Source organism: Mus caroli, unplaced genomic scaffold (genome assembly GCF_978045245.1).
Source record: "Mus caroli unplaced genomic scaffold, Mus_caroli_1 scaffold_2, whole genome shotgun sequence".
Classification (NCBI taxonomy): domain Eukaryota; kingdom Metazoa; phylum Chordata; class Mammalia; order Rodentia; family Muridae; genus Mus; species Mus caroli.
Window position 1 is genome coordinate 75,963,627 of NW_028227257.1, and position 22,052 is coordinate 75,985,678.

General features: G+C 42.1%; 1 protein-coding gene across 2 annotated transcripts in view; it reads left to right on the plus strand.

The window, feature by feature from the left end:
• Positions 1-2,143: 2,143 nt before the first annotated feature.
• The window catches only part of Qser1 (glutamine and serine rich 1), a 61,780-nt gene continuing 41,871 nt past the window's right edge, over positions 2,144-22,052 (plus strand). For both annotated transcript variants that reach the window (XM_021156507.3, XM_021156510.3), the window contains exons 1-2: positions 2,144-2,315; positions 20,452-20,558. In XM_021156507.3, the coding sequence (XP_021012166.2) occupies positions 2,155-2,315; positions 20,452-20,558 (268 nt within the window). In that variant the 5' untranslated portion in view covers positions 2,144-2,154. The remainder of the gene's footprint in view (positions 2,316-20,451; positions 20,559-22,052) is intronic.

The following is a 22,052-nucleotide window of genomic DNA, read 5'->3' on the forward strand; positions in this document are numbered from 1 at the left end:
GGCACCTTGAAACAGACATGCAAAGCTTGCAGTGGTGGGGCACCCTACTTAAAATCATTCATTCATTCAGGATGACGTTAAAAGTCAACGATACATGGCTTTACAACTTTAAAATATTTGCTTACCTGTATCAGAGTTCCACACTGTGCCCTATAAGCATGTATATATATATATAAAGTTATTTAGTAATGATATTCATAAGAACCTAATAGTTGAGAAAATACTTGTATTGTCTATGGGTTAAACAAAACTTTATTCAGGAAGATATATGGTAATAAGAATATCATTTCAAAATACTGCAATTTTTCCTTAATGTCTTTTCTCTGATTTCTGTGGTATGAACAAACTACATACTGTTGTAAAGACTATAAAGGTTTTACTGCTACTTGTTTGGATTTAATCTGTAAACTCACCCTTCAATACTGGTTGTATCTCCAGCTAAGTTCTATAAAACATTTACAGCATACCACTCCGTTTCCCACACGTTCCACATAGACAAAAAGTTAGTGCTCACAAAAGTACTTATAAATATATTAGCTAGTTGTGAAGACTTGTTTCATTTAGACTCCAGATCACCAGTCTGCTGGATGTAAATGTTGTAGAGGGAGGAGGATATTTGCCGTACTTCTCAGCTGGATCTGAGATTTGGCAAATTCCTTCCTCAAGGAAAACCACTTCCCAGAGATATCCTAGGTAAAAGCTTAATGAGATTAACATAAAACTGGAAAGGTCTACTGCGTCCACACCTTCGAATTCATTTGTAAATTACCACTACTTTCTTTTCTTCCCCACCGGGGGACCAGGCTGCAAGAGTCACAGGTGCAGAAGGGTTTTCACTAAAAACAGCATAGAAACAAAAGAATGAAGGCGCCAGGAGGAAAACATAGTCTCAGAACAAAATCAGTCTCGGAGGGGATGGCAGATCTAATGCCAGATATTACAGAAGTTTAGTCACCAGAGATAGAGTATCAGCTCTATTAGGTCTTCCGTTACGCCTGTCTGATTGGCTTAAACCTTTGTGCTAGTCTTTATCTTGAGGGATCTCTTTGCTAAGCACGTGATAGGTGTTAAGCCAATATTGATTTTTTTTTTTAAAGGAGAGATAGTAATTAAATCTAAGCTTCACGGTTAGTTTTAGCTTTCAACGTATGGATCACAAGCCAAACGATTCATATGATCCCTAAATTTTATTACTCATAAGGAGAAACAGTTCGGGTAGGCACGACCTCAAAGTTATCAAATTACTCACACCACACAGCTTAGAAGACCGATAAGGCAATGTTTGGGTAGAGCCTTGCAGAGATTTAAACATCTTGAGCAGAGAGCCCCAACAAAGTGCATATAGTGAGTTCGAATGTATTGTAATTAAAGTCATCCAGATGGTAGTTGGACTAATCAATGATGAGGCGGTATTTATCTTGGGATAGAAGATTCTGAACTCCAGAATAAGAAAATCCCCAAGGTGGGGGGTGGGGACAGTTAATAAGTGCCCCTGGGAAAGGCCCATTCAGCTAGGGCTGGAAAATTCGTTTGAATTTGAATCAATTTGAATAGAAATCTCCCCCAGGAAGCAGGAACCAGATCCTCTAAGCCCAGCAAACTTTGGGCAGGAAGCGAGTACTGTAAAGCAACAGTCCCTTGTCTGTGGTTTGGGGCGCAGAGAAAGAAATCACAAGCGGGAATCGAGTGTTTGAGTCCCTTCAAAGAACCCGGGAGGGCAGAGTAACGAACTCCAGGCACAGGGCTGGCAAGCCCTCTCCTGTCCGCACCCATGCGGGTGCTCAAGCGCGTAGGCCTTCTCTTCACCACTAGGGTTTCCACGGAGCAGCCCTCGTCCGGCCCGGCCCCCGAATCCGCAGCCCGCAGCGCGGGGCGCCGAGGGGGGCGGGGCGCCGAGCGGGCGGAGGGCGCGGGAGGTGCATCCTGGGAAATCCAACAACATGGGGCGCCTGGGCTGCGGGCGCCGTGGCCGCCTCGCGTCCCGGCCGCAGGCGCCGCCGCTCTCCTGACGTCCGAGCCGAGGCCCGCCCGCCGCAGCCCGGTTCCCCCGCCCAGGCGCCCCCGCCCCCCGGCCGCGCCATGTGAGGGGCAGCTCCCGCCACCGCCTCTTCCTCCCCGCGCCTCCCGCCCGCCCCCGCCGCCTCAGCCCCCGCTATGGACGCGCACTACGCGCCCGCGGGCTTCGCGGAGCCTCCCGCGCCCCCCGCCAGCGCCGCCACGCAGCCCGCTGCCCCCGCCTGGGCCTACGAAGCCCGGGTCCCGGCCGCCGCCTCCAGCCCCAGCTGCAGCGGCAGCAGTCCCAGCCTCAAGGCCAGGTAGAGAGGGTGGGCGCGGGGTCTCACTGGGCCAGGAAAGGCCGCGGATGCGCCGGGGCCTGTGCCCGCCCCTCTCGGGGGCCCAGGCCGGGTGGGGAGCCTTCGAGGCGCTCTTCTTCGCTCTCGGGAGAGGCGGTGGACAACTCCTGGCGGGTGGTCCCGGCTGGGAGGGGGCGCATGGTGCAGGATTCGCGCCTGGGGCGGGTCGGGGCGTGGGGCAGAAAGGGAAGGTTGGGCGGGATGGAGGGGCGCAGTCACCTCTCGGTGCTGGACTCCCACATGGTAAAGTTTAAGCTCCGGGCTGCCCTCGGTATCTGGGGAACCGGGACTGACTCCGCGGGGAGGCCTAAAGGGGCGCCGCGGAGCCCTGGGCAGTGACATTCCATTGTATTGGAATCTGGGTGGCCGACAATGTGGTGTTGGGGGCTTCGGCAGTGTGAAGGTGAGGGCGGTGGCAGGGCATGACGAGGAGCGGGGCCTTGTCGCTGACACTGGGGGACCTGGGATGACTGGGCTGCAAGGGAACCCCCAGGGCGGGACACGAATGCAAAGCAGGGGCTGGGTGACATATGTTTGTAGTGATGTAGTGTTCCACGCGTTCAAAGTTGCTTTTGGGTTTCCTCTGCTTTTAACAACGGCAGGAAGTCAAGATTCCCTCTTGGCTTTCAGTGTCTGGGGGTGACTGAGTTTTGGGAAGCATGGAGGGCTGGTGGTCAAAGAAGGCTCTATAGGTCGAAGACCCAAAGCATGCTTCTCCGTCTCCACTTCATTGTATAGTGCGGCTCTCCAGCATGGGCAGTAGACCCCAAAATGTGGACTCCTGTTTGGTATTTAAGCTCGCGAGAAATGTGTAGCAGTACCACACTTTGAAATTGTCCCATTCGAATGATAACTGGAAGGCGTGGTCTGGTTTGGAGGCTTTGGGAGCGGGGTATTTTTAAAAACCGCCTCCCCTGAACAATACTCGATCTAGTAGGTATAGCTTCTGACCCAAGAACAGGGAAATCCTGACTGGTAATGACTTCATCCTCAGCTACCAACAGGAAGCTTCGTACCTATGTGATCTCACCAGGTTTCTAAATGATTTAAACGACACGAGTGAACTTTTTATTTCACTTTACACACTCTAATTACCTTTGTTTTTATGAAAGTGCCGCATTCATGATTTAAAATAGATGTGTAAAGAATTAACTAGTCTTTGTCTTAGATTGTCTCAGAGTTATTATGAAAGAAAGAAAAATAATAATGCTTCAACAAAAGAGTAATTATAAACCTCAGAAAAATCTTTTGTTTAAAAAGAGCCCGGATTTTAAAAAAGAAAGTGATTTTTCCAGTTTCGAGCTAACCGGAGACGGTGAGGTCTTTCAGAAATAGCTATAGTTTCGTGTTATTGTAAATAAAACATTTTGAAGAATTTTTAGGAAGAATATTAGACCCTTCCTTGGTTATTTTTGGTGGTAGTTTATCATTTTACAGAAACGGTTACATTATCTATATGATTTACAATTTTTTCTCTTCAGAGAACAGCAATGATGGGTAATGCGTAGCATTTCTTATATCTCAAATTTTTTTTCTCTTTTTGGTAAATAACACTGAAATGCTGCCTAGTTATTGTCTGTTATTTCTCTGAGCAGAATACCTCTGAGGCAAAAAGCAAACGCTGACTGGCCATATTTTCCAAATGTTATCAGGGTAACTCTGAATAACTACCTAAGCATGTTTGAAAACAAGTTTAAAAGATTTTTTTTTATTGTTTTGGATATTGCTGGTCCTTAGATCCACTCCCTAACCCCTTGCTTTAAAACATTTTGGAGGGGTGTGGTCAGCTAAATTATAGCGTAGATAATGCAGGCTTTCCCCCTCCCCCATAAAACCTGCTTTGTTAACATGTTGTGTTAGGATTAGGCCATCTGTACAGGGCTGCTCACACTTCTTAATTGTGCATTACTTTTCTTCAAGCCAGGCAAATGTCCTCTGATTTCAGTTATATCCAAAGTACTATAGCCGGACTGTGCATTCAGAGTCTTTAAAGATCAGGCATTTCAAAAGCTTAATCATATTTTTACAACATTTAGAAAAGCTGTTTCGTAACTCATGTATCAGTTGAATGTTTTTGTTTCCCTTTTGTGGCAGTTTCTTTAGAAGGTGCAAATGAACACTAGCTGTGATGATGTAATACAGATATTTATCCATAAAGAATTAGCCTGTCTGCCACCTTGTTTCCTGTAACTTACTCAGAAACTGACAGATGGTCATGGCATTCACCTGTTACTGACATGGGATCTAACGTTCTTCTTTATGTCTTTGCTTGCTCCTAAAATGTGTTTTCATCACTCAATAGGAGGTGCCAAGGAAATCATGAGTTTGAAACAGTATTTTCTTTGGTACAACAGTTCCATCAGATAATAGATTTGTTTGTTTGTTTGTTTCTTTCTTTCTTTCTTTCTTTGGTTGGTTTTGGTTGATTGGTTGTTTTCTCCCCCCCCCCCCCCCCCCATCTCCCCCTCCCCTGGACAAGGCTGACCTGGAACTTACTATGTAGATCAGGCTGGCCTCAAACATACAGAACTGCCTACCTCTGACTCCCAAGTGTTGGGATTAAAGGTGTACTCCATATTTGATTGTTGTAACACTTGGAAAATGATAAGGAGACTTTTTGTTTGTTTGTTTGTTTTTGTTTTCTTTAAAAAGGATTTATGGAGAGGATTTTGGACTCTGAGTGTTTGTAATGTAGCACTTGGTAGTTACTTGTGGGCTAGGAACTAACTACTCTTGTACATTTCTAATAGCTTGTGCCCTCAGTTTTGGAAACCAAATGACCATGTGCTTTGCTTATTATCCTGACCTTGTAGGGGGTTGTTAGAGGGGTTGTGTGTGTGCTTTCAATATGGATTCTATAAAAGGGAATAAATTAAAGGGATTAAGAAAAAGGCTAAGGTGCTCTTAAATTAGGGAGCTTTATAAATCATGTAAGTGAAAGATAATAGGAGCTTGTATCAGTACAGAATGGAAACAAAGAGAAATGTAGGAATCTTTAATAGTCTCGGGGCTAGACAGGCATGGAAACTTGCACCTGTAATCCCAGGATAGAAGAAGATTGCTTTGAGTTCAAAGCCAGCCTCTTTTTCCAGTGTCTCAGCTCTGTAAAAGGCAATAAGGTTTGGTGACAGAATGCTCTGGTTTCTGGACTGAGCAACTAGGTGACAGGGGGTGTGGACAAAGCTGAATCTGTAAGGAGAAATGGAGGTGAGGTGGGTGTAAAAGCATGAGCTCATCATTAAATGACCTTTACTACTCAAGTAAAAGGTCAGAGAGAGAGGGGAATATGTGACTGGGTGCTCAAAGGAGGTTTGAACTGAAAACAAATACGATCATCTCCTTTGAGATGGCATTTAAAAACACATCAATCCCAAGCTTTGAGTAAACATGAGGGATTAGTTAGAAGAGGAATTAAAAACTAGTCAAGAACAAGGAAAAGCTGTGGGCCAGAGATGATGAAGGAGAACCAGGAAAGTGCAGTGCAGTTGAAAGAATGTTCAGTCTACAGCAAAAAGGACACTGAAATAGGATAGTGCATTGTTTCTAGGCCACGTCAGGAAACTTTAACTGTCACATGGTGGATACCATTAGACTTTTACCATACAGCAGTGCAGTATTATGGCTAAACATAGAGGTTCCAGACTCACAGTGCCCAAATTTAAATCTCAGCCTCATGACCTAGAAGCTTGGTGGCTGCAGATGTGTTGCTTAATATGTCTGTGCCTTAGTTTTCTCATCCATAAAAGAAACTTAGAAAGAATATGTACTGTGGGGCTGAAGATGTGGCTCAGCAGTTAAGAGTCACTCCAGCTTGACTCAGTTCCCATCACCCACCCTCAAGGAGGCTCACACATCTGTAATTCCAGTTCCAGGAGATTGGATGCTCTCCTGGGGGCACCATGCATACATACGATGTATATGCAGGTAAAACACTGATACTGATATAACTGTTTTAGAAAAACCGATTGCAAAGGATTTTTGTGAAACATTTGGTGTGTGGCCTTAAAACAGTGGCTAGTAAAAATTAGCTCATGAAATAAATGATAGCTACAGCAACAATACTGTTTCCATGCATTAATACTTTTTGAACTCTAATACAGAAGTTTGGTTGAAATAGCCTTTTGCTCATTTGGGATTGTCTTTACCTATAAATTGTGATCTTATAAGATCTTTTCCAAAAACTTGAAGGACACTCCAGCTTTAACACTTTAATCTCATCAATCAGGAAGCAGAGGCAGGTGGCTCTCTTGAGTTCCAGGACAGCCAGGGTTACACATAGAAACCTTAAGTCAGTGAGAGTAGATTGCTTGCCTAGCATGCTGCAGGCCTTGGGTTCCATCTCCAGCATCACATAAAAACCAGATATGGTGGCACCTGACTTTGTATGGGATAAGATGGGGTTGGAGTGAGGGTATATATGCATCTTATTCCCTCTCCACCCTGTAGCAGGGTCCAAGGGTTTAGATGTTTGATTATTGAAGAATAGGGATATAGGCCACTGCTTGTTTTCCTATTTCCCTGCCACAGTCTCTGCTATACATACATGTATTTTCTTTTGTTCAATAAATTGGTGTCTGGTACCTGCCTATTAGATGAGGTAATGTTGCCTTTATCATCAAATATCTCTCTCTCTCTCTTTTTTTTTTTTTTTTTTTTTTTTTTTTTTGGTTTTTCGAGACAGGGTTTCTCTGTATAGCCCTGGCTGTCCTGGAGCTCACTTTGTAGACCAGGCTGGCCTCGAACTCAGAAATCCACCTGCCTCTGCCTCCCGAGTGCTGGGATTAAAGGCGTGCACCACCACACCTGGCCAAATATGTCTCTTTAATGAAAGCTCAAGAAATGTAATGACTTGTATTCATTCACACATTAAAATGTACTGAGCATCTGAGTTCCCTGATACTAGACCAAGTTCTACAGGGTACTGCAAAAATAGGAAAGACACTGTCCTGCCACTTAAAAAACTTATGGTCTACAAGGGTGACAGCGTAACTAATATACCTGTTACTTCTGCTTGTCTTCTAAATGTTGGCTCAAGCCAGGCTTAGAGTTCTTTTCTTCTCCATTCAGTCTAGCTGAACTTGATGTGAATGAAGTGACATTCAAATTTATACCTTTATTTTTGCTTCTAGCACCTAACATCTTCATGTAGCTATTGAATAGGTGTTTTAAACATACTAATTCTAAAACATGATTTTCTTTCCCATCTTAGCAAGTGCTGCTGCTGTTTATTTCACTTATTTATTTTGTGTGTATGACTGTTTTGCTTGTGTGTGTGTTGTGTGTGTGCTCACCACATGGATGCAGTGCTCTCAGAGATCAGAGGAGGGTGTAGGAGGAGTTACGAGTGGTTGTGAGCTACCTGTATGGGTACTAGGAATCAAACCCAGGTTATGCAAGAGTAGCTAGTGCTTTTAACCTCTGAGCCATGGCTGCACACACACACACACACACACACACACATTTTATTAGGCATAGAATGGGTAGAGTTAGCTTTTTGAAACTCTGATCAGGTGATGAAGTTATCGTAACTCAAACCTTTCAGTGTTACTCAAGGTCTGACCTTTGGCCTCTGGGGCTCTCTGTGTCTGAGCCTCAACTAATTCTCAAGTCTTTTTTTTTTTTTAAATTAATTTATTATTATACATAAGTACATTGTGTAGCTGTCTTCAGACGCACCAGAAGAGGGCGTCAGATCTCGTTACAGGTGGTTGTGAGCCACCATGTGGTTGCTGGGATTTGAACTCAGGACCTTTGGAAGGGCAGTCACTGCTCTTACCTGCTGAACCATCTCACCAGCCCTAATTATCAAGTCTTATCACTTGTTTCTCATGTTGCACAGTCCCTGCAGTCAGGTTGACATTTTCTCCAGAAGCATGCTGAAGTTCTGGCTTCTGCTGGCTGTTGTTTTCACCTGGAGTTGTCCTTGCTGTTTCTGGGCATTTCGGCTCTTTCCCAGGTGTTTTCTAACAGGGACTGTCACTGAACCTGGAGCTCATAGTTCAACTATCTGGCTGGCCAATGAGTCTAGGGATCTGTCTGTTTTGCCTCCTACAGTGCTGAGGTAACAGATACATGCCACCACTTCTTCCACATCTCTGTGTGTTACTGTGAGTCTGGCAAAATTCTTTGTCCCTGTTGAGCTTAACTTCCTAGCCAGTAGGGAGGCAAAGGGCCATTAAGTAAAACCATTTCCTCTTTGAGGAAGCAGCAGGTAGGCAGCCTATGCAAATGTCCCAAGGCAAGGAGTTTGACAGTTCTCTTCCCTGATAGATCTTAGTGGGCCCTCAGAATCACTTGAGGGACTTGCTGAACACACTGACAGCTGGCCCATCTCCAGAGCTTCTGAATCAGTACATCTGGGATACAGCCCTATAATTTACATTCCTAACATGCTCCTAGGTGATTCTATTGGTGCTTATTTAAGGACCATCCTGAAAACACTGATGTGAATCTTATCTTTCTTGGCACCTTGTTTCACAGAGCTTTCCTGACCACCAAATTTATTTTTAATTATGTGTAGGTGTCAGTATGTATGTAAGTGATTGCAGATGCTGTAAGAGGTGTCAAAACCCTTGGAGCTGGAGTTATAAAGTGTTGTGATCCTTGCCTGGTGGTGATGGTGGTGGTGGCGGTACAGGCTTTTAATTCCAACACTCGAGGCAGAGGCAGGCGGATCTCTGTGAATTCAAGACCAGCCCATACTACAGAGTTCCAGGATAGTCAGCCCTCTGCCACTTCACAGCATATGGTCTTAGGAAAGTTAACTTCCCTAACCGTGGCTACACACACACACACACACACACACACACACAAATTCAAAAATATAAACAAGCAAACAAAAATCCAACTTATGACCCTCCTGATATAAGTGCTTGTTGGGTCCTTTGGAATAGCAGCAGGTATTATTAACCTCTGAGCCATCTCTCCAGCCCCACCCTACCCAGAATTTAAATAAACCCGTATTTACTTTGAAGTCTGTGCTTTTAGTTGGCAAGACCAAGAAGTGAGTGTAGGGGTTTGTAGAAAGACAGTAAAGGATGCTCGGAGATGAAGGTTTTAGTGAATGACACAGTCTCAGCTTTTCGATGAGAACTTTAGTGGTTATTAAGTGCCAGCTGTTGTGCACTACTCTAGTAATTTTGGTATATATAATCTCAGCTCCTCTTACTAACTATGATGCCATTGCTAACCAGTTTACGGAGAATGAAACTAAAGCATAGAGGGGTCAACTTTCCTAAGACCAGTGCTCTTAAGTGGCAGAGGCAGTATTTGAACTCTGGAAATGTGATGTGGGAGAATATGGTGTTAATCACAAAGTAACTTAGTTCTTCAAGGAAATTCCTTTTGTGGGGTTGAGGATAGAAGATAAAGCAGATAAAGCAGAACTAGTAAATGAAGTAAAAGGCAAAGACTTGGTATGGAAGCCTTTGAGGAGTATGGTGATTGGGTCTTTGGGATTTAACATCTGTGTTGAGAGGTTATGCTCCTGTTTTTAAAAAGAATTGAAGCCGGGCGGTGGTGGTGCACGCCTTTAATCCCAGCACTTGAGAGGCAGAGGCAGGCGGATTTCTGAGTTCGAGGCCAGCCTGGTCTACAGACAGGGTTTCTCTGTGTAGCCCTGGCTGTCCTGGAACTCACTCTAGCCCAGGCTGGCCTCGAACTCAGAAATTCACCTGTCTCTGCCTCCAAAGTGCTGGGATTAAAGGTGTGTGCCACCACTGCCCAGCAAGTACTCATACTTTTAAACTACTGTTTTCTTTTGACTTCTTGTGAAACCATGTTCACAAACTGCCTGATATTCTCATCTTTAAGTCATACCAATTTTTCACCATGCGCATCAAATGCTAGTTTTGTTGTTGTGTCAAAATACTTGAAATGAACTCATCTTAGGGAAGAGTTTTGGATTATGGTCAGTCCACTGGGTCACAGGAAGGTTTGGTGGCAGAAGCAGGAGGAAGCTGGTACACTGCACCCAGTCAGGAGTTTGTTCATCCTAAGACCCTGCTCTATAGAAAGGACTGACTACTCATGGAGGGTGAGTCTTCCTATCTTGATTAATTAGATAATTCCCTATAGACATGCCCAGAGATTTGTAATAATACAAGCAGCTTCATGAGTGTTGAGATTAAAAGTGTGTGCTGCCATGCTTTGCACTTTAATGATATCTTAAGTAGAAATACGAGAGATGAGACTTGAGTTTGAACTCAGTTAACATCTGTAAATGTGGCTGTTATTATTGTTTTTGTTTTTAAGATTTATTTATTTTATATATGTGAGTACACTGTAGCTGTCTTCAGACACACCAGAAGAGGGCATCAGCTCCCACTACAGATGGTTGTGAGCCACCATGTGGTTGCTGGGAATTTGAACTCAGGACCTCTGGAAGAGCAGTGAGTGCTCTTAACTGCTGAGCCATCTCTGCAGCCCCCATGGCAGTTAGCGCATCTTCAGTGAACCGTAAGCGGCAGTGACCCAACTCCCACCTTGACTGTTTTATAATCTCTTCCCCTCAAGTGTGCTGTCCAGTGGCTCTCAGCTATACTCAGAGGTTTCAGTGTAGCTGCTTTGTCTTCAGAGTTCCCTGTCTCGTTTGTTCAGGAAACTCCTAGATTTTTGCTTTGAGGCTGTACTGTTTTCTACAGGTAATTGGCTTATCAGATTCTCCTTCTACCAATGATTTACTTGAACTTTTTCTTTTTTAATTTTGTGCTAGGGATTAAACCCAGGGTTATATGCTAGGCATATGTGCTACCCATAGTTTATACCTTCCGGCCACACTCTCAGTATTGGCTCTGGGTTGAGTTCTAGCACTCTTGAACGTTTTCTTTCTTTCCTTCCTTTCTTTTTTTTCTTCCCTTTCTTCTTTCTGTCTTTCTTTATTTCTTTCTTTTTCTATTTCTTTTTAAAAAGATTTTATTTAAGTATATGAGTACACTGTCATGTCTTCAGACACACCAGAAGAGGGCATCAGTTCCCATTATCCCATTACAGATGGTTGTGGGACACCATGTGGTTGCTGGGAATTAAACTCAAGACCTCTGGAAGAGCAGCCAGTGCTCTTAACTGCTGATCCATCTCTCCAGCTCCCTTGAACGTTTTCAAAGTGAATTTTCAGTATACCATCTTCAATTTGTAGTTAATAATTTATTCATCTATGTGAATACAGATATTTAGAACCTCTTAATAAAACAGCACATTTCCTTGTGTTCACTGTTTGACTCCTCATAACCTCATAGCATCCTTTAGGAGAAGCATGTAGAACTTTTCACAGATCTACTAGTATGTTGTTATCATTTCATTTCCAGACCTTTGTATATGCTGTTTCATCTTCTTAGGATACTTCTTTCTTTCTTTAGATAATTTTGTCTCTTCCTTCAATGCTCAGCAACCATTTCCTATAGAAAGTCTTCCCATACTGTATTATGTTTTTCTGTTTTCTTATGCTTATTTATTTATTTGTCTCCAGTCTAACACTTGGCAATTAATAAATGTCAGTTGTATAGATGCAGCCTTTAGGTGCAATAATAATGGCATTGAGCATTTGTGATGTGCCACATATAGAAATGTACACAATGCTGCATATGTGCTTCATCAGATTACTGTCACAGCAGCCTGGCAGAAGCAGGGCAGATGGGGTTCTTGCCTGTGTTTTACAGTTGTAAAAAGTAAAGCTTGTGTGGTTAGCCTTATGTCAGACTGTAAGAAGTGAGTTTAAGCCGGGCAGTGGGGCAGTGGTGTCGCATGGCTTTAATCCCGGCACTTAGGAGGCAGAGACAGGAGGATTTCTGAGTTCGAGGCCAGCTTGGTCTACATAGTGAGCTCCAGGACAGCCAGGGCTACACAGAGAAACCCTGTCTAGAAAAAAACAAAAAATTAAGAAAAAGAACTGAGTTTAAGTCCTGTAGTCTAGTTGCAGAGCCTATACTTTAGAAAAACAAAAACAGGGCTAGAGAGAGATGGCTTGGTGGTTGAGAGCACTGGCTTCGAAAGAAGACTCAGGTTCAATTCCCAGCACCCATATGGCAGCTCATAACTGTCTGTAACTCCTGTTTAAGGAGTCCAGACATGCATGCTGAAAAAACACCAATGCACATAAAAAAATTGTTTTAAAATGTGTTTCAAAGGCTCTTTGATTTATTTTTCAAATTTATAGAACTATAGGGCTGGGTTTTAAGGTTTCAGACTGTGATTAGTAGAGTTCTGTAGAATATTTGTCATATAAATGTGACGGACACAGCTACCAGGTTAACTCAGTAGATTTAGTGTTTATTTTTGTACAGAATTTTTTTAAAAAGATTTATTTATTTTTATTATATATAAGTACACTGTAGCTGTCTTCAGACACTCCAGAAGAGGGAGTCAGATCTCATTACGGATGGTTGTGAGCCACCATGTGGTTGCTGGGATTTGAACTTCGGACCTTCGGAAGAGCAGTCGGGTGCTCTTACCCACTGAGCCATCTCACCAGCCCCTGTACAGAATTTTTAAAGGATTTATTTTATTTTATTTATGTGTATGCGTGGCAATATGTACATGTATAAGTGCAGGTGCCCACAGAGTTCAGAAGAGGAAGTCAGCATCAGATCCTCTGGGGCTGGAGTTGCAGTGAGCTATCTGAAACGGTGCTCTATCCACACTCAGGTCCTGTGTAAGAATGGCACTTCCTCTTAACACTTGAGCCATCTCTCTACCCAAGATCTTTTTAAATTAAGAAAATAGGTGTGTGTGTGTGTGTGTACCATTTGTGTGCCTAATGCCCATAGAAGCCAGAGGACAGTGTTGAAAAGCCTGATTAAAGTTACAAATGGTTGTGAGTAGCAATTTGCTTGCTGGGAACTTAAGTTCGGTCTTCTATAAGAACAGCAAATATTTTTAACCATTCAGCTGTCTTCCAGCCCCAAATTTTAGAATGATAAAGAGCTTTGGACTTTACGAGTGGGAGAATTCGTGCTCTAGGAGGCCATGGACTCTGCCCAGAGCTTTGACAGCACAAGCACTGATACTCGGGGGGCTCCTGACTGCCGTCCAGGATTTTTGTCTTCCTCAATTGTGGAAAGACATAATGCTTTTTTAAAAAAAATTTTTTTTAAAGAGAATGCTATTTTCTTTGTATTCTAGTTTGCAGTGGCTAAATTCTTTAACACAAAGAGAATAAAGTGACATAATTTCTTGGACAAAAGCATTCATTGATTGCTTAAGTATCTTACTACTTACATGCAAGTTCTAGCTTGTTTATCTAGGATTTAACATATTTCATGGAACTTTTGATTAATTAACTTTTAAACTTGGAATGTGTTTTATTAAGCATATAGACATAGGGTCGGCTACCAAAAGAATGCTTTATGTTATTAATATCTGAATATATAACCCAAAATGAAGCAAAAACATTTGTTCCTTATAATCATAATTCCATCTTCACGACAGGAATTGTCACTTTAGGTGTGTGGGGATTTTTTTGTTTGTTTGTTTAGTTTGGTTTCTTGTAGGCTTTAAAATAAGTAGTATGTACTTTAAAAGTTTTTCAGGGGGGTATTTATTTTTATTTTAATTTGTGTGGCTGTTTTTTTTTTGTTTGTTTGTTTTTGTTTCTGATTTTCGTGACAGGCTTTCTCTGTATAGCCCTGGTTGTCCTGGACTCATTTCGTAAACCAGGCTGGCCTCGAACTCAGAAATCCGCCTGCCTCTGCCTCCCAAGTGCTGGGATTAAAGATGTGTGCCACCACCACCCGGCCTGTGTGGCTGTTTTTATCTGCATCTGTTTATGTGTTCCATGTGTGTGCAGTGCCTCTGTAGGTCAGAAGAGGGCATGAGATCCTCTGTAACTGGAATTATAGACAGTTGTGAGCCACCATGTAGGTTGTTTATACGAACCAAACCTGGGTCATCTGGGAAAGCAGCCAGAGCTCTTAACCAGTGAGCTAGCTTCCCAGTCCTTTAAAGCATTTTGCTTTGTTGTTGTTGTTTTGGTTTTAATTTTAAAAATATTTATTTATATGAGTATTTTTCCTGCAACTGTGTCTGTGCACCATGTGCATGCCTGGTGCCTACAGAGATTAAAAGCAGATGATAGATCCACTGGTTGTGGCTGGATGGTTGTGATTCACCATGTGTGTGCTGAAAGCCAAACTTCTGCCCTGTGACAGCAGCAAGTGCTCTTTAAGTGCTGAGCCAACTCTCCAGCCTTTCTCATCGATTTTTGGGCAGACAACGTGGCGTATAGGTAAAGATGCTTGGCTACACAATCTAGGCAACCTGAAGTCAACTCTGGAACCCATTTAAAGACATAGGGACGTAGTAGAGAACCAACACCATAGATGTTGTCCATTGGCTTCCATATAAGTGTTGTGGCACGTGCACACCTCCATATCACATTAATAGACAATTAGTTAATGAAATAGTTTTCTTTGTTAAAGCTAATTAGATTAAAATCTTAGAGAAAAACCTACTGGTGAATGAATCTCTTGTGAGTTTGAGGCCAGCCTGGTCTACAGAGCGATTTCCAAAACAGCCAGGGCTATGCAGAGAAACCCTGTCTCAAAAACAAAACATGAACAACAACAACAACAAACAACAACAACAACAAAACCAAGCCATCAAACAAACAAAAAATATAGGGAAAGATTATTCTTCCGTGTCTCAACGTGACACAAGTTAAAGCCATCAGAATGGAAGGAGCCTCAGTTAAGAAAAAGGTTCCATGAGATCCAGCTGTAAGGCATTTTCCCAATTAGTGATCTATGCCGAGGGCCCAGTTCATGGTGGGTGGTGCCATCCATGGCTGATGGTCCTGGGTTCTATAAGAAGGCAGGCTGAGCAAGCCAGGGGAAGCAAGCCAGTAAGCAGCACTTTCAATGGTGTCTGCAATCACTTCCTGCCTCCTGGATCCTGCCTTGCTTGAGTTTTTGTTTTTGTTTTGTTTCTGTTGTTTTAAAAGATATTTTCTTTATTTGCATTTCAAATGTTATCTCCTTTCCTAGTATCCTCTCCGAAACCCTATCCCCCCCCCCCCCCCCCGCTTGAGTTCTTGTCCTGACTTCAATAATAAATAGCAAGATGTAAGTGCAAGCTAAATAAACCCTTTTCTCCCCAACTTGCTTTTTGGTCATGGTGTTTCATTGCAGCAATAGAAACCCTAAGAAGGACAATTATTTATACTTAAAACAGGGTAGAGAGTGGCAATTTTGATTTGTTTTGATTTTGAGGGAAAAGTCAAATTTATAAGTGACAGCAACTAATGAGAGAGGATAGTTTCTCATTCAAGATTCTGAGTCACTTTATCTTAAGACTATGTTCCTGCCATTCATGGTTGTGTGGATTAGAGATGGTGGAAGTCTGGGATACTTCTCTTTGTTCATTCTCTTCTCTAGGCCTTAGTTCAAGGTAGTACTTAGAGTTCGGGTGGAGGTTAATAAATGTCTCAAAAGGTTATGTGGGACTTTACATACTCACACTTTTCCCCTAAGCTGGTCAAAATACAGAAATTAGAAACAGTACCTATATTCTGAAGAATTTTTTTACACTGGAGAGAACTGAAGAGAGAGAGCATAAAGCCTGTTCATGGATGCCAATCTGAGTGTTCTCGACTTGGTTATTTTTAAAAAGAGAGAGAAGGGTGTTCCTAGACTGACCGATACCACTGCGGCTCATCAGTTGTCACAACCCGTTGGTTGGTAGAATCAGAAAGCTTTTATAATCTCTAAAGAAGATGATTTCCACCACTATGTTGTCAGAAGGCCCTTAAAGTGAGAAGCCCAGGACCAAAGCACTCGAGATTCGGTGTCTTCTTACACCTGCAGCATAGGCATTGATGTATAGCTCTGAAGAAACAATACACTAAGAAAAACAATTGTAGTTCACACCTGTAATTCCAGGATTGGAGAGGTAGAAGCAAGAGGGACCCTAGGTTCAATTGCAGGCTGGGCTAGTAAGAAGTTGTCTCAACAAAACTATACTAACAGATTTATACTAAGTAACTAATTTTTGTGATCTGGATTTGTGTTGGGATTATTTCTGTGATAATATACCACAACCAGAAAGAACTTGGGGAAAGAAAGGTTTATTTCAATTTGCATGTCTCAATCACATTCTGTCTTAAATGAAAATCAGGGCAGGAATCTGGAGTCAGTAACTGCACTAGAAACTGTAGAGGAACTCTGCTCACTGTCTTGTTCCACATAGTTTGCTCAGTGTTCTTAGACAACCCCAGGGTGGCCCTTCCCACATCAGTCATTAATCAAGAAAATGTCTTAAAGGTTCGTCCCTGGGTCATCTGATATAGGCATTTTCTCAACAAAAGTTCTTTCCAAATAACTTTAGTTTGTACCAGGTTGACCAAAAACCGAAGGAACAAACAACTCCACCCAAAGGATTGAACACACTAGGCATCCTGGGTGATGTCCTCAGCCCTAAGCCAAGAGTTTTTCCCAGTGCTGGTATTCCAAACTAGGAATATGTATTTTTGGGCAAGTACTCTGCAGCTGAGCTATTGTGTATTCCTAGTTCCATATAAACATGTTTTAAAAATGATTATGCAGTATGTAGAGAGGGGTCAGCCACAGAAGCAACAAGGCTGATCTATCATAGGCTGTCTTCTTACTGATAATGTTGCAGAGAAAGAAACAGTTACCAATGAGCACGGTTTGGATAATCACAGGTTGTACAACTGTCAATACTGTCCAATTCTAAAGGATTTTACTCACCCTATGTACTGACTGGTTTTGTGTGTCAATTTGACACAAGCTGGAGTTATCACAGAGAAAGGAGCTTCAGTGGAGGAAATGATTCTCTCTACACAGCCCAGATAGAATTGGGCAAAAGATTTGAGTAGAATTTAACTAGAGCTTTTTTTCATGTCAGCTAAAGATGTTCAACATTGTTAGTTATTAAATGTAATGAGGTGTCACTGCAAATCAACTAGAATTAGAACTACTAGAGACGTTTGTGCTGCATGCTTGTGTTTAGAGGTAGGTGGATTTCTGTGAATTTGAGGTGAGCCTGGTCTACATAGAGACTTCTAGGCCAGTCAGGATTGTATAGCAAGACATTGTTGGGGGTGAGGAGGTATCTGTAGAAGTAGTACATTATATACTCAAATCATCATAAACCCTGTTGTTTTGTACAGTTAATATATTTTAATATAATTTCTAAAAATATGAGCAGTTTATTTCTGAAGATTTTTCCACTTAAAAATTTTAGACTAAGGTTGACTGTGTATAAGTCAAACCCAAGAATGTGAAACTGCCACACATCCCAAGTAAAATTGGGCAATTTAAAAAAAAAAAAGACTTATATGTTTTTATTTATGTGAGTACACTATAGCTGTCTTCAGACAGACACCAGAAGAGGGCATCAGATCCCATTACAGATGGTTGTGAGCCACCATGTGGTTGCTAGGAATTACACTCAGGACTCTGGAAGAGCAGTCAGTGCCCTTAACTGCTGAGCCATCTCTGCAGCCCAAAATTGGGCAATTTTGTTGTTGAGCCAGGAACTCACTTTAAGCCTTGCTGGCCTAGAACTTCTGGCTTCCTGCTTCTGCTTCCCAGTTCTGGAGTTAAAGGTGTGCACTCTCATGCAACCATGGTCAAGACTTGAGTAAAACTTATATTCTGTGGATATTTATTTTCTGCCAGATATATATCTCCCATTCCATAGGCTATCTTTTCACTCTGGTGATGTTTCCTTTGGTGTGGGAACTTTTATTTTTATTAAATCCCATTTGTTTAATTCTTTTTTTGGCGGCAGGGGTGGGGGGGCGGTTCGAGACCGGGTTTCTCTGTGTAGCCCTGGCTGTCCTGGAACTCACTCTGTAGACCAGGCTGGCCTCGAACTCAGAAATTCGCCTGCCTCTGCCTCCCAAATGCTGGGATTAAAGGCGTGCGTCACCACGCCCGGCCCATTTGTTTAATTCTTATTTCCTGAGTGATTGGAGACCCATTTAGAAAGTCCTTGTCTGTGCCTAAAGCCAGATTGTGTCTGGAGAGATAACTCAGAGGTTAAGAGCACTTACTGTTTTTTGTGGGTTTGTTTTTGTTTTTTTTCTGGGTTTTTTGTTTGTTTGTTTTTTTTTTTTTTTTTTTTTTTTTGAGTTTTTTGAGACAGGGTTTCTCTGTATAGCTCTGGCTGTCCTGGAACTCACTTTGTAGACCAAGCTGACCTCGAACTCAAATCCACCTGCCTCTGCCTCCCGAGTGCTGGGATTAAAGGCGTGCGCCACCATGCCTGGCTTTTTTTTTTTTTTCTAAGATATTTTCTTCATGTACATTTCAAATGGTATCACCTTAACCTAGTTTCCTCTCTGAAAATTCCCTATCCCCCCCCCTCCCCCTGCTCCCCAACCGACCCACTCCCATTCCTGGCCCTGGCATTCCCCTATACTGGGGCATAGAACCTTCACAGGACCTAGGAACTCTCCTCCCATTGATGACCAACTAGGCCATCCTCTGCTACATATGCAGCTAGAACCACAAGACCCACCATGTGTTTTCTTTGGTTGGTGGTTTAGTCCCAAGGAGCTCCGGGGTACTGGTTAGTTCATATGGTTGTTCCTTCTATGGGGTGCAAACCCCTTCAGCTCGTTGGGCGCTTTCTCTAGCTGCACTTACTGTTCTTATACAGGACTGGGGTGGTTCCCGGCACCTGAATAGTAGCTCACAACTGCCCTAACTCCAGGTCGGGGGTCCCTCCCACTTTCTCTCAGTTGGTTTCCTAGAGCTCCTCTATGCATGGGATATGCATACATTCACATGAGGCATAGACACAGACATTGAAGAATAACAAATCTAAAACTGTGTACTAAGAGATAATCTAGTAAATAAGTGGACCAGTGAATCAAACATTTCTAATAGCCTTAGCCATCAAAACTGCACTGAGTTTGCATCTTACACCAGGTTATCATCAAGAAAATAAAACAGATGCAGAGGTTGGTGGAAGGGGAAAAGATCTCTATATTTGTGTATTTGTGGGGATATGAATTAGTCCATATGCTGTGAAAGTCATTATTGAGATTTCTCAAAGAACTAAACCTATGTACCATCCTGCTATAATGCTCTTGGGCAGTATACTCTGAGGTAGTAAGTCAGCATAAGGCAGAATTACCTGCAGTGTTGGATATCTTGTCTCGACTCAGTATTCACAATTGTGAATTGTGAGATTGGCTTAGGTGCTCACCAATGGATGATTGGATGAAGAAAATGTGATATAAACACACGCTATACATGTATAAAAGTGTCATTGTGAAACCATTGTTTTATACACTGTTTTTACATATTTAAATTCAGTATATCCGGAAAAGTATAAGACATAATATAGGAAAGGAACAATGAATGTGGAGGGGGGTGGAAGATGGCAATTCAATGAAATATGAAGGCTTAAAGAGGCATCACTGCCTGTCTGATATACTAATTTCTAAACTTCTTTGTTTTAGCACAATATATACATAATGATTAGGTTGCATATGTTTACTAGACCAACATATGCTTACCAAACTCAGTGATCCTAATCCTTAAAATTAGTATATTCCACTATATAAATGATAATAAACTTACTGTTTAGTGCTAGGAGCCAACCCAGGCGCTTAGTCAGCATGCATCACCATCCCTACCTGTGAAGTTTATTCTATGTGTTTTAGTTTTTTTTTTTTTTTCATTAAAATGTCAACCTTTATTTGAGTTTAAATAAATTTTATATTTTATTTCTTGTACTCACTGATAAGTGGATATTAGCCCAGAAATTTAGAATACCCAAGATATAAGATACAATTTGCTAAACGCATGAAACTCAAGAAGAACGGAGACCAAAGTGTGGACACTTTGCCCCTTCTTAGAATTGGGAACAAAACACCCATGGAAGGAGTTACAGAGACAAAGTTTGGAGCTGAGACGAAAAGATGGACCATCTAGAGACTGCCATATCCGGGGATCCATCCCATAATCAGCATCCAAACGCTGACACCATTGCATACAGTAGCTTTTAGTTTTTGCTCAGTCCATATGCTCTTTGTGTAAAACAACTTACAGCTGGTAGTTCTCCTGTAAATAATTTTTATTATTTTATTGAGGTGATTTTTTGTTTTTAATACTGTCCTCTCTCATTTAAGCTATGAAGATGGACATCCCTCACAGTCTGAATCAGATGTTCTTCAGAGACAGACGTTCACAGCCTCTCATCAGCTTCCTGGATATGCCACCACTCCTCAAGCAACTGGTAATAGTCTTTTTTAAAAGTATATTAGAATTCTGGGTATATTGAGTGAATGAAAAGAAAAAAATCAACTTTCACATTTTGGTTTATAAACATAATATGTAAGACATCTATGCCATGGGAATGTTAAAATGAAAATGGAATAAAGTTTAGCTTTAATGATTCAGCATCTGTGTAATTAGTAAATGACACATTTTTCTTTCTTGCACCTTTGGAGGTTTAAAATATACCTAGCCAGAGGCAGGTATTCTGGTGCACTCCTTTAATCTCAGTACTCAGGAGGACAGCCAGATCTACATGGTGAGACCCTGCCTCTAAAACAACAACAAACCTGTGAGCTCTCTCTCTCTCTCTCTCTCTCTCTCTCTCTCTCTCTCTCCAATACAATACAATACAGTATTTGTTTGCTATTTCAAGATAAAACAGACTTGTTATATGAAACTTGGGTTTGCTTTTCAAAAATTACTTTTTAAATGAGAGCAGGAATCTAACTTGAACTTTTATTTTCCTTGGAGATACTTTGTTCTACTTTAGGTCTTTTGTGAACACTTGATATTAAAGCGAGTAGTGCCAATTCTAACACTAAAGACTCTTCTATGGTGAATTTTCTGTCCTTTGTTTAGTCCCGAAATACTCAGGCTGCTTCATCAGGAACTCTTTTACCATAATTCAGGGCTCCATTCTGTCAGTTCAATTTAAATTAACTCAATTTCAAATTAAAGGTTTTATAATTACGAAAGAGAAACTCAGTTTATATTTTATACTTAATTAGCTATGTACCAGTTTGACAGGAGCAAAAATTAAGCTTTATTTTAATGTCTACATGGGAAGGTTGGTAATAAAATTCCTTAGCAGTTGAGAAAACATGCTGCTTTTCCAGAGGACCTGTATTTGACACATGCCAGGTAGCTCACAACCATCTGTAACTCCAGCTCCCGGACATCTGTTGCTTCTGACCTCTTTGGGCTCCTGCACTCACATGGCTGAGCAACTGGAAAAAATCAGATGAAAATTGAGAAGCTTGGGAATAAAACAATGAAAGAAAAATGTCAAGAAAAGGGAGGAAAAAAGTAGGCTCATAGCTGGGCGGTGGTGGCGCACGCCTTTAATCCCAGCACTCGGGAGGCAGAGGCAGGCAGATTTCTGAGTTTGAGGCCAGCCTGGTCTACAAAGTGAGTTCCAGGACAGCCAGGGCTACACAGAGAAACCCTGTCTCGGAAAAAAAAAAAAAAAAAAAAAAGTAGGCTCATTCCCAATGAAGGAACCAGAGAGAGGGAGTTTCCTCCAGGTAGAAGAGAGGGGAAGGAGCTAGCTATTTCAAAGGGCAGTGTCTTAGTTAGGGTTTCACTGCTGTGAACAGACACCATGGCCAAGGCAACTTTATAAGGACACCATTTAATTGGGGCTGCCTTACAGGTTCAGATGTTGAGTCCATTATCATCTAGGCAGAAGCATGGCAGTATCCAGGCAGGCATGGTGCAGGAGGAACTGAGAGTT